General features: G+C 39.9%; 2 protein-coding genes across 2 annotated transcripts; one reads left to right on the top strand and one right to left on the bottom strand.

The window, feature by feature from the left end:
- Positions 1-2966: 2966 nt before the first annotated feature.
- psmb4 (proteasome 20S subunit beta 4) lies at positions 2967-6792 on the bottom strand. Its single transcript, XM_008302934.1, has 8 exons — positions 6648-6792; positions 5681-5807; positions 5523-5602; positions 5295-5441; positions 5063-5144; positions 4497-4613; positions 4054-4142; positions 2967-3111 (listed from the first exon to the last, which is right to left on the bottom strand). Exons 1-8 carry the CDS (start codon positions 6767-6769, stop codon positions 3099-3101), a joined length of 777 nt encoding a protein of 258 aa, XP_008301156.1. The 5' UTR covers positions 6770-6792; the 3' UTR covers positions 2967-3098.
- Positions 6793-7875: 1083 nt separating this feature from the next.
- On the top strand, positions 7876-13146 carry LOC103373119 (protein prune homolog). The gene is made up of 8 exons (XM_008302933.1): positions 7876-7943; positions 9219-9323; positions 10357-10568; positions 10640-10824; positions 10953-11111; positions 11691-11785; positions 12254-12415; positions 12616-13146. Exons 1-8 carry the CDS (start codon positions 7905-7907, stop codon positions 13051-13053), a joined length of 1395 nt encoding a protein of 464 aa, XP_008301155.1. The 5' UTR covers positions 7876-7904; the 3' UTR covers positions 13054-13146.
- Positions 13147-13402: the final 256 nt, after the last annotated feature.

The following is a 13402-nucleotide window of genomic DNA, read 5'->3' as shown; positions in this document are numbered from 1 at the left end:
TATTCTATTTTATGATGTGAAGTAAGACATATTAATTCAAACACATTATGCTACAACTTTTTTTCTGCCTCTTTGTACAAACAGAAAACTTGCACAGTTTGAGTCTTTCTGATAGAGCATTATCTACTCTGATTTTAAGGATTCTTCTTTAGATAAACTGATTGTTTTAAAACTCTGTTTAAATGACATGGAGTTTGTGGACATGCAGGCTTCACAAGTGCACAGCAAAACGAACGACCAACAGGAGAGAAACACTGGAAAGGAAGACTTGGTTGCAAAAACAAACGCAGCCTCAAGGTATCCGGAAATAGTTCCAATACAAAAAGAATGACGATCAGAAACAGGTACTCTGTCGACAGTGCCTTGCAATTATTGCAAAGCCAAATCCAAATGCTATCTAAAGTAAAACGTTATTTTGAATGCCTTTGCCAGTGCTACATCATATGAGAAAAGCTCCAAACAGCTTTTGTCAGCTTTGTTTAAATTATATTTTACAAGCAGACAGTGTCAGAACAGATGATTTACAGGTATTTTCCGACAGGAAAACAATGCAGGCCACACCTTCCTACAACAAACACTGGCTGCACCTGATTAGACAAACACTTCGTGTGTAGGCTGGAATTCAAAAAGAACCAACATGTCAGCTCATTTCAAAACTTCCCTTACATCACAAAAATCCTAACAATCTGAACGCGTATGATTAGATCAACTGTAGTCAGTTTGTAAGTCTGTCAGAAGTTTCCAGAGGTATCGAGTTGCAGCTGGACGCCTCAGATTTTCATAAAGTAATCTAGACCTCATCTTTTTGCAAATGAGGAGACGACAAAGACACTCCCTGTGTCTCTAAATGCATACGATGCTACCAGAATGCATTGCATGGCTGCTTACATTAACAATTAATAGAAAGCCTTAAAATGACAGATCCTGTGGACACCAGTACCAGTGAATCAACTTCAATTACTTTTAAAGTTATGCCCCTGATTTGCATGAAGTATGCCAGACTTCATGTAACTGGGGAGAAGCCAACATTATGCCACTTCTCTCAAAATGCAATTCACTGGGACCGGAATGCATTGCAGGGCTACTTACAAAGACAATGAATGGGAAGCCTAGAAATGACAGATCCTGTGGACATGTACCACTACAAGTCAGTGCCCAGGGGTCCGTGCATGCCAGGGCCCCTCAGGAGGTTTAGCCCACTGGAAAGAGAGGATTTTAACAAAACGTACAGTATTTGAAATAAAAAGCTGGATAGTAAAGTGCTGATTGACAATCAAAGCTTGAATCAGTCTGCGGGGTCATGTAAATGAGGTCTGGGGCGGTAAACGACTGTCTCAGACTGCCGGACGGGACTCTGCAGCCCGACCACAGCTGCCCACTCCATCAACATCACACCGCGTTGCCGTTAAGCTCAGATTTCAGCCCGGTTCCGCGCTGACAGCCGGTTAAAAGGCCCGCTGGCTGCCGGGTAGTGACACATGCCGGCTGTCACGGTGCTGTGAAACGTTACGAGTACAACTGGAGCGGGAGGCATGTTTCGGCGGAGCCAGACCCAGCCCGCCGCCGGCCGTGCCCTCCTCAAACCCCCGTTAATGTGAGCCGGAGGTGCCGGTGTTACAGCCGTGCTCTCCATGTCAGCTCTGCCTGCCGTGTTTACAGCGGGCGCAGCGCCGGTGGTCATGTGCTGCCATTTACTACACAACACACACACACCGCTCTACATGTTACTGCGAGCTAACAGGCTAGCGGACAACACACACACACACCCTCCGCGTTAGCTGACAGCGACAGGCAGGGAAACTCTGACACGCTAGCTGCGTTTATTACAGACATAAATGATGAATTTTTCACCGGCACAGAAATCCAGAAAACGGTTTCCCGCGAAGGAGAGGATTAGTTCGACTGACATTTGCGCGGTTAGCGACGAACCGCCGCTACCCATTACAGGCTAGCTAACTAGCTTAGCTAGTTGCTATCAGATAGCATTAGCTAGCAAGCAAAGAAACGCCCTTTAAACACGTTTCGAAGCGCTGTTTTTAATTTCTAATTAATTCCCGATGACAGTTCATTAATTCTGTTATTAGTTTGTAACCGTTTGGGTGAGTAGCTTTTGAGTATTTATTTTAAAAAAGAAAAAGAAAGTACCTGAGCCAAGATACAGCAAAAATCCCCCTTCAGATTTTTTTGTGATTGGATGACTTTGTTATGTCTGCCTGACTACAAAGCCATCGTCTATTCCGATTGGTCGGCTCACGCAAATCTACCCGGATACCAAAAGCTGGCGAAATTCCATTTGTCGAGCAGAATTATTTTTCTGACAGGGATTATTCTGGTTGGACGTGTTTTCCTGGTCTGCCCAGTTACAAAACAGATGCATTTATCTGGCGAAATCTGGATAGCAACAGTGGCCCGTTCACACAGGGAAAGCGAAACTACTTTAAATAAACATGCGTGTAACATGTATGTTGCGATAATTTACAGTTCAGAGAAATTTAGAGGAGAGTGGACACTTAACGACACTACAATCTGGGATTTGCATATTAAATACAACATGGAGAAATCTGAGATTCTCTCAATTTTTGTTTATTGTGTTATTATTTTTAGGATTAATTTCGGTAGTATGGTCTCTCAGCGTAAAACTCAAAACAGTTAGCTGGAAACAAACTGCAATTGAAAAAAATGTGCTTTACTCCAAAAGAAACCAATTTGACCAAAACCTTTGTTATAAAAAATGTGTTCATCTCCGATAAGAGACAATGAGTCTGAAACTGTTAACAATCCTGACACAAACCACAGGATACCTATAATTGTTAAAATAAAATGTGGAATATTAGCATCCAATGTCATGTGAATATATATTATAAAGTTTGATATGTATTATCTACTGAGCAGAAATTTAATTTACCGCTGAGGAAAAGAAGTGACATTTGCACATGACACAAATAAAACCATAAAAACAACACATATTCCATTGGTCGCATTTATTTGTCATTATACAAAAGTGACAGAGAACATCAGAAAGAAACTAAACTGGGATAAGATACGTTCAATGTGAGCAGTTGTTTTTGATGCAGCAGAGAGAAAGTTGCAGCTCGTCTTCATTCAAACCCGCTGCAGAGAAACAGAATGACAAACACAAGTTAATGCAGAGAAGTTACATGCACAGTCTTTACCATCTCAAAATCTGGTTTCACACCTTCAACACTTTAATATGAAACTTTGTTTGTGTACAACCCTACCTTTCACTTCATACAATTTAATTTATTTATATATTATATATACACAGGAAACACTAATGAACGCAGCTATAAAGGTTTCCTCAGACAGAAAAGATGCTTTGCTCTCCCACACGGTGGTATTATGGCTGTGCTGGCTGCCTGTTTCAAATGGCTTTGCTTGTCCGATCAATTTAGTTTAGAAATCCCACATTTCATAATTCAGAAAATGGAAACACTAATATTTTTCTATACTCCTATGTTATTCCTAAAACCATCCAGACCTGGACACTACTAAAAACAAATTCTAGACTTTTTCATATTTCGTAGGAATATGAATGAACCATGTTCATTATATAAAAACACTCTCACAAGATATCATATTCATTAAAATGGGAAGCATGGACATAAAGACATCAGAACCAAAACAGAGGCATAATAAAAGCCCTCTCACAGCTGGAGAGTTTTAATGTGAAGCAGCTGCAAAAGTAGCGCAATACACAGTCATCTGAATGAAAACTTGTGGCTGAAATACAAGTTGGTCTGGTTGTAAACAATCAACATTCCATCTGAAACTTTGCATTTTTATTTTTATGATTAGCGAAAGCTGCATCTGGATATTTCTGCTTCATTTCTGCATCAGTGTGTTTTGGCTTTTTGTGCAATACTGTGTTTAATATCGGATTCAAAGAAACAATAAACAGCACACAATGCAGCTCATTTCCACTGTTAGAGAATTAGTCATAGTATCAGCTGTAGTAATCTGGTATGTGTAAAAGTCAAACTGCTGCAGAAAAACGATATCGGCTCTTGTTTAGCTCCCCGTCCTCTGACCTACCTGACCATGTGAGCGATGTCCCAGTTGGTTTCAGAAGACAGAGGACCAATGATCTCCACACCTTCTTCTGTAACTATGGCAATCTCGTGCTAAAATGAAAAAACATCACTTTATGCAAAATGAAACAAATATTTAAAACGCTTTCCTGATTCAACAGAAAAGACTATTTCTAAACATTTTTGTATTTTATCACTCTCACTTTTTTTAATTGATAACTGACCGATATAATTAAGTACCCTTGTCTCTTTTCAAAGAACGCCTTATTATTTCCCCTTTCTTTGGCGTTCAGTTATTTTTGAAGTCTAAAGGCAACATGTAACTGAAAGTGAATGTAAAAACAATTACAGGTAAAAATGTAAATTACACAGCAGTTACAAAGCGAGTGTCTCTTTCTGACAGCAGACCTGAGATCAGTTTGGAGATGGGAGGTGAAGTTAACTCACCCGGTTGTAGGAGCGAGCGTCTCTGTAGTACAGTACTTTGAGGCAGCGCTCCACCAGTTCACGGGCTTCCTGTTTGGTGATCTCCGCCTTGCCCTCCACCACCTCCCTCATCAGAGGCTGCAAAAAAACATACACAGTTTGAGCTTTTTTTCTGTGTGTTCATATTCAAACAAACACAAAAGCAAATTTAAAGATATAGAAAAAAAAGCTTGAAAAAACATGAAAATAAGAAGCAGTAAATTGTTGTGAGAAAATCTAAGTATCAGATCAGACTGAAATTTGAACTTGGTTTGGGATCAGAGCCACAGAAACTTGAGAAATGAGGCCTATTATACAGAAACAGAAATAGTCAGCAGAGTTTCAACTTTCTGACAGTCCTTGTATGTATCTTGTGCGATATGTGGCTCCGTCAGGAAACATTTATCAAATGTAAGCGTAAAACTGTGATAATCCCTCAAAATCGCTTTATTCTACAAGTTTAATAAGAAATTTCTCCAAAACTTAAGTGTTTGCATCAGATCCTGCAAAAAACACACTTCCAGTTGCAGTGTTGAGTTCAAACACACCTGAGCCAGGTACGCTCCAAAGCCTGTGGCCACTGTGGGAGCCTCATAAGCCACGCCCAGCTTGTCCACATAACCGAGGAAACTAGAGAAAAGCAAGAGGGAGGGTTACTTATAGCTCACAAAACAGGTCTGAGAAGTAACAATAGATGTGAACAGTAATTTATTAATTTTAAATAACAGAAATCGTTGTTGACTTCTCACAAATATAAAAAGACATGTCAATGCATCTCACCTCTCCCCGTTGTAGAAACCTCCAATGACCACAGTGTTCCACAGAGGATTCATTCTGCTGCGACGGTTGTACATCACTCTGGTGAGCCAGGAGTGGACGGCCTTTGGACTGTAGCTGTGGCCGTCACCCAGCAGCTCCTCGTCAATCCTGATGGAAGAATCAAAATATTTATATATTTACATTAAGCAGAGAGCCGGCTGTGTTTCTGCATCTTGCTTGGCAGCTTACACCATCTGTTCGATGATCTGCTTGAGGTACTGGTAGTCGGCGTAGTCTCCTGACGCTCCCAAGATGGTGTTGTTATTTACCTGAAGCACAAAAACGCATTAAACACATTTTCATTCATTTACGGGTAGAGCTGATGTTCTGTCAGTGGTGACCATTACCTTCATGAGGCGGGAAATGTTCCTGAATCGAGCCAGAGAGCCATACGAGCCCAACATGTCCGCTGCGATGATGACGCCCCCATTGAACTTCACGCCGAGCACCGACGTCCCGGTTACCATCGGGTTACTATGGAGAGATGGGGAGTTATTCTCACTAACAGTCAGTCAGACAACAAAGATCAGTGAACATGAATGTGTCCGAAATGTAATCTTTCAGAAAATGGCAAACAATAATGCACTCAGCTGTTTAAGTTCTTCTCTGATAAGGTCAATCACCAAGCTAAAGGCAACATATATATCATATATATACCTATATATATATACACACATACACACACACACACACACACACACACATATATATAGTGTTTTTTTGTTTTTTTTTAAACAAGGAATCAGTTACAAAAGCTAAAACGACTACAACGTTCAACAGCCCAGTGTAATGTATTCAGCTGTGTTGTTTTGTCTGATAACGAGTCCAAAACCTAAATATACTCATGAGACAGAAAAGCAGCAAATCCGCTTTAAAAAACATAGACAAAGCACATATATGACTTTTAATGTTATAAAAATTACTGAAATAAATATGCACTTGAGAAAGTCACGTCAATCAATTACCGATAGTGAATCTGTGTTTTCTTCTCCTGAATTCCATCAACTCACTTTGTAGTTACAACAGTTAGCTAAAAAGCTAATCGTTAGTCAGCAAAACGCCACAAAAACAATAAAAAAAACCTACAGCGTTCCCAGTTTTATGAGGATGAACATGTTATTAATCACATAACTTTATTACAAAAGTTACAGACTGTCAGCACTTAGCGGTAAACTAAAGTAAACCAAATGTTAGCTTAGCATTGTTTCTCCATGATGATGCAGCAGTGCGGCGGAGCTCAAACCGAAACTGACAGCGGCGCATCAGCTGACATTAACCGTTAAAAATCCGGTTCTGTCGGAACGGTTCACTCACAGTGTGTGTCTGACCGGTCCACATGCTGGGCTCGATCCGCTGCTGCTGCCGGGAAAATTGTAAAACTGTCCTGGCTGTGGTCCATTCCCCCAGAAATTCAGCTTCAAACCATTCGACTCCATGTTGGATGTATCTGCCGGAAGTGACGTTTCTGCGTCATCTTGTGGGAAAGGGGTGGCTGACGTCAATGAGGGGGGATTTACCGCCATCTGCTGGTCGGAGGTGATACAAGCTACATGCTAATATATAGGGACATACAAAATTAGGTATAATAAAAAGTAGGATTAAAAAAAAAACACACACAAGGATAAGACAGTATATGCGTTTTAAAGATAAAATAACTGAGATGAAGCGAATACTATCGTTTTCCAAACAAAAAACGAAATAAGAGCAGGGCTTTAGAATAAATGAATGTGCAATAAATAAATGCTAGTGTTGTAATCTAATACATCAGCCCCTAACTAAAACAATAATAATAAAAATAATAATAATAATAATAATAATTCAGGGGTTTGTGAGTGGAACAATAAAATATTATATTTTACCAGAACTTGTAGTTTACTGTGGGGGCCTAAAGTGCCCAAATATACAATATGATGAATTAAAATAAATAAATAAAATAACAATAGCAATATAAATAAGAATATGAGTACAATGACAAAAATAATAAATACTTCTAAATATCCTCAGAAAAGGAATAACTGAATGTGCAATACACAAATGCTAGTTCTTGTAGTCCAGTACAACAATCCCCGATTAACAATTAAAAAATAGGATCAGAGCTTTCTTTCCAGTTCATGGGAGAATATATAAATTATTATTATTTTTTAGTACCTGTAATTAACTATGGGGGCCTAAAAGTGGCAAAATACACACTGTGATGAAGTAATAACAGTAAAGATACAGAATTTGAAGGAATAGAAATAATTCATACTTTAATCTTAAATAAATGTTGTAATTTATTACAACATCCCTATACTAAAATATACAAATATTTCTAAAAACAATAAATAATGAATAAATGAGAAGTTTTCTGATAAGATGTTTCAGGTGGTAGCAAGGTCACACATGGTGGCAGTTTGCGTTTTCTTTGACGATAACAGAAACTGGTCGTTATTTATTAACAAAAAAAGAGGCTGTGAGTTTTATTTTGAAAGGTCAGCGAGATACCGAGGGTGATTGGACAGCGCAGGACGGTGGATGTTTCTGTCCCCCTAGTCAGCAAAGTCTTTCCTGATCTGACTGAATGTGGACGGCATGGACAAATTCTTGAAGTCGAGTAGGTCTGCTGCGAAGGTGAGTGTGTGTGTGTAGGTCGATTGATAATGTACTGACACACACACATCAGACTGCAGGTGGATGAAGGTGACACCTCTGAGCAGGTCTTTGTGCTGCTCATGTTGTGGTGACACAAGTTGCATATCATAGGGATCTGTGGTGGTTTTGTATCTCTTTGTGGTTGTTTTGTGTCTGTTTGTGGTGGAGTTTTTGTCTCTTTGTGGTTGTTTCATGTCTCTTTGAGTCATTTTGTATCTCATTATGATCATTTTATTTATCTTTGTGCCTCTTCTTGTGTTAATGCAGTCATTTTGTCTCTTTTAATGGTTGTTTGATTTTGTTGTCGTCATGTCTTCCTGTTTAAGTCGTTTTGTGTCTCTTTGTGGTCGTTTTGTGTCTGTTTGTGGTCATTCATTGTGGTTTTGTGTTTATTTGTGGTATTTTTATGTAAGTTTGTGGTAATTTTGTTTCATTTTGTGTCTTTTTGCAGTCATGCCTGTCCATGTAATTAGCTTTATGTCTCTTTGTGGTCATTTTTGTGTCTTTATAGTCATTTTGTATCTCTTTGTGTCTACCTTTATGCCTCTGTGATCATTTTGTGTGTCTGTTTCTGTGTTTCTGTGTGGTCATTTCTGGCTCTTTTAGTCATTTTGTGTCATTTTGTGGTTGTGTTGTGTGTTTTCATGTATTTTTTTTATATTTAAAGTTTATTAGTGCTTTATATTTTAAAGGAGTATTTCGCAGGTATGGTGTTAGTTGTGATTTACCCGAGCTGAGGCTGTGTTTGCCAGAAACATGCAGTCGGTTGAGGACACACAGCACACAAAGCAAATATTTACAGACGGACAGTTAAACACGTTACTGTTTCTCCTGCGTCTGAAGTTCACGGACAGAGACAGCATGAATGTCTGCTTCCTCTGTTTGACTTTTTCTTCATATATTCTCTTCGACCAACATTTCAGTTTAAAAGGAGTCTCCAGTTATTGCAACTGAAAGATCTCATAATAAAGATTATTTTTTATTTAAATGTTTACATATGATGTGTTTTCATTCAATTGTTCATATTTACTTTCTAAGAAAAAGCTGACAACAAAACAATCACCTGGTATTTCACTTGGTAAAGAAAATAAAACTTTAAAGACTCGGTTACACAAAGGAGGGTGACTCAAAAGAGAACATTTTGTTTTGTAAAGTATTAAGAAATGGAACCTGCCTCATTAATCAGGTTGAGCAAAAAGTGCTTCAAGTAGAAGTTTAAAGTACAAATACTCATGATGCACTCTCCTCTCACAGACCGGTTTCCGTAACAACCTGAGAGTCCACGTGATCCTGGGTAGTGAGTCATGTGACCTGGACTCAGCCGTGTCCACGCTGGCCATGGCCTACTTCCTGTCCAGGGTATGTTGACACAGAGGTTAAAAAAGGTTTTATGTTTCCAGTAAAAGATGATGAAGAAGTCAAATCAAAGTAAAATTATCTGGTCAGACAACTTAGTATGACGACTACTTTAATTGTTTGAATGCCTTTAGCTGAATGAAGGAATAAAAATCCTGAATTAAATGCTTTTTATATTAACATAATCCAGATTCAGAGTATTGAAGACACATTTTCAAAGACTGTTCTAAAAACAGTGAAGCTTCTACTGTCTAAAACAAAACTGGGGAGGAAATACCTATTAAGTAATCAATTTAGAGTGCATTCTATTCCAGGAGTTCAAAACATAGTTATCCAAATTAGAACATAAAAATTCAACAAACCTTATATTATTTGTCCTGAAAATGTATAGATAAATGGGAAAAGCTGATAAATAGAGTGGAGTATCATCTGCATATCAGCAGAGAAAACACAATGTTTACAGCTGATAAGCTGTAGTTGAGTGTGACAGAAAAACAAGGTGCCCAGGACTGAAGCTTAGGGAACACCCCATGACATACTTTAATGCTTTTATTTAAATATTTTTACTCTGGACAGAAATCTACAGCAAAAACAAAAACATGAATACCTGAAGACCTGCATAGATCTCGTTTTGATGGAAAATCTGACCATTAAAAAGTCTGTCAAATTTAGCTTTAGCTTATTTCTTTTCATATTTCTATCTTAGGCACCGGTCACAACTTTCAGGGTGTATGTCTTATGTAGGTATTTAACTAAATTATATTTCTGCCCTTTTTTAATAATCTCCATTGTGCACATATACAACATAATCCTGGGAGAATTTAAAAATTCTTTATTTCAGAGTTAGTTTTTGGTCTGTAGACTGGAAACTTCTGATGACATTAAAATCTCCAAACAAAATGTGTCTCATGTAACTAATTGAATCAAATATCAATAAATGCTAAATGATCAAATTCAAGGTATGATGATTTGTATTTAAAATTTGTAAAATAGCCTAGGCCTTGCTGAGATATTGCTAATTTGTTCCCTCTCTCAGACGTCCTCTGGTCGGTTGGGTTGTCCACTGGTTGTTCCGGTTCTCAACATTCCTCGTTCACAATTCCACCTGCGAGCTGATGTCCTCCTCCTGTTTAGGGAGGCCGGTGTCGCCATGGAAACCCTGGTGTTCAGAGACGAGGTGGACCTGGTTCGTCTCCATGCCAACCGGAGGCTAGCACTGACGCTGGTGGACCACAATGTCCTGCCGAGGTCTGAAATACCAACACACAGAGCAATGTGCCGATCACATTCCTGCTAATCTGAAGAGTTATGTTCTTCAGTGCCGACAGCGACCTGGAGGCTGTGGTAGTAGAGGTCATCGACCACCACCAGCTGGAGAGGACCGCCTCCCTTTCCTGTCCTGTCAATGTGGAAATGGTAGCATCCTGTGCTACCTTGGTAACAGAGCGGATTCTGTCCAGACCACTGGAGATCCTGGACAAGCAGCTGGCATTACTGCTATATGGTGAGACATCCACATGCAAAACTGTTTGTTTGCAGATGTGAATTTGTCTCCTGTGTGTCCCTGCAGGTGTGAATGTGTCTCCTGTGTGTCCCTGCAGGTGTGAATGTGTCTCCTGTGTGTCTCTGCAGGTGCGATGGTGGTGGACAGTGTGAATCTGTCTCCTCTGGTCGGTAAAGTGACCGTTAAAGACAGTCAGACAGTCCATCTGCTGCAGATGCAGTTCCCTGATCTGCCACCAAGCAGCGCTCTTCACACTGCCCTGCACAAGGCCAAGTTCAGCATTTCAGGTAAACACATCTTCTACAGCTGCAGCATGAAGATATAAATGAGCTCCATTTATCAGGACACATGATGTCCATTCTGGAGCAGGTTTCTATTTCGATGTAACAAAATCAATTGAAATTTCAAGAAAATCTGCAAAATAAAACACAAATTAAAGCTTATTTCCATTCAGTCCTGTTACATATTTATGAGGTCACTGGCAGGTGAACCTGTCCTCCAGTGGGTCAAACTAAACTGCTGCAAAAAGAAGACATGGTCTTATTTTAAAAGGCTCCAGTTGAATCCCAAACAGGACAAAACATGATGAAAAGATTACATTTCACGTATTACTGAAAACAAGGTTACAGTTTTCTCATCACTCCACACACAGCTAGTGGTTTGATGTCTCCGCTTTATGCTCAGATGCAAAATGCGCATAAAAACTGATAGAGCAGGTACGTTTTTTGCAGGTTATACAGATGCGTTTCTTGCAGTTGGAACATGTACTAAAAGTTTTGGCTGCTCTAAAACAGCCTGAATGTTCCTGCTATGGAAAATAAATTAGTGAAAACCAGGTTGTAGTAATAAGATGATTTCTGTGCCAGGTCTCACCACAAATCACATCCTATTGAATAACATGAAGACAGTTGTCAGGGGCGACCTGAGAGCAGCCGCCAGCGTCGTCTACATGAGTCTGGATGTAAGTGTAATATGTGAATTAATGTGTGATTTGAGCTGTATTAATAAATCTTTTGACTGGTGGATGTGCGCTACATGAGCCTGTATGTTTATAATGTTGTAAACCATAAATTCGATAAGACTTGTCTTTCTAGTTTAATTTTAAATTAAATTCTTTCTTTTTAAAAAAAATCAAAACGAATACATTGTTTGTATACAGATTTTTATATGTGACCATGATTATATATAACATATATAATAATTGATATTACAGTTTTATGTATGTTTTAACAAATTAATTGAAAAGATAAACAGAAAATTAATCGGTAATGGATTTATAGTTGCAGCCATTTTTATGTTTTGTGTTTTTGCATTCTGACAAACTCACTCTGAGCCAGCAGGGGGTGCCTCTGAGCCTCTTTGAGCAGTGAATGCTGGGGGTTGTGTTTTCTCACTGTGACGTTTTTCCTCGTGTTGTCTCTGCCTCCAGTCATTTTTGCTCACAAAGAATCTGCAGCAGCAGCTCTGCGATTTCTGCCAGTCACACCGATTGGATGCTGTGGTTGCCATGACGATATCCTTCAGCGACCAGTCTTACAAGCCCGTGAGACAGCTGGTCATCTACAGCTCCAACTCGATGTTCAGGCAGGAGGTCAGTGCTGAGGGTGGAATTAACTTTTTGTAGTGAGTTTTTGGTACGTTTAGTGTTGGAATTAAGAGAGAAACAAAGATTAGGTTTAAGAAACAGAGTTTGTTTTACATTCAGGATTAACAGATAACAGGGTAGATTCAGGTTACAGTAATACAAATGTGTGTGTTTGCATTATATTTTCCTCATGCTCTGCCTTTCAGATTAGCCACGCCCTCCAAAACTCCCAGAGCCCCGCCCTCTGCCTCTCTCCTGCCAGCAGCCCATATAAGGACATCCTGGCCTATCACCAGGGCAACGCTCTGGCTTCTCGCAGTAAAGTCCTTCCTGTCCTCGCACACTTCTTGTCTCGCTGGCAGCAGGAAAATGGCGAGAATGGCCAGCTCGACCAATCAGACCTGATGATCTCTGATGCAACAGCTGATGACGGCCTGCCTCCTGTTTACACCGCCTCTGGTCACCACCGCCGGCGGCTGCAGCTGGGAGTGGAGGATTATGGAAATGGGCCACCGCCGCCGCCGATGAACAGCCTGGTGGACGGCTGCCCACTAGATGGCGACTTCAACCAGGAGGCTTTAATGGAGAAGTTCAGGAGGATGGGCGGGGTGGAGGAGGAGCAACATGGCGGAAACGGCGACTGAAGTTTCTCCTCTTCGAATTATTGCAAATGTGTGATATTAGAAAATTCATAGGAGCGGCTGTTGTTTTGTAATCAGTAAACGTTTATCTTCCAACCCGGCTGAGGTTTAATTTCCGTCACACACGCCAGAACAAACACAGCAGCAAACAAACTCCCATCGGTTGTGTAATCGACCATGAAAGCACCCACACACATGAACACAGTTCCACTTCTTGTACAGTCATAGTCGCCACAGTAACCTATTTCCATTGTCTACAACAAAATTGATGTGTTGCAAGAAAACTGGGGCGTTAATACGAATTAGGTAATCTTTTCTGCTACAGGGATTCAAGACAAGGTTATCAAAATTA

Source organism: Stegastes partitus, unplaced genomic scaffold (assembly GCF_000690725.1).
Source record: "Stegastes partitus isolate 25-593 unplaced genomic scaffold, Stegastes_partitus-1.0.2 Scaffold1911, whole genome shotgun sequence".
In the NCBI taxonomy this organism is placed as follows: Eukaryota; Metazoa; Chordata; class Actinopteri; family Pomacentridae; genus Stegastes; species Stegastes partitus.
This window is presented reverse-complemented; position numbering and strand designations above follow the sequence as displayed.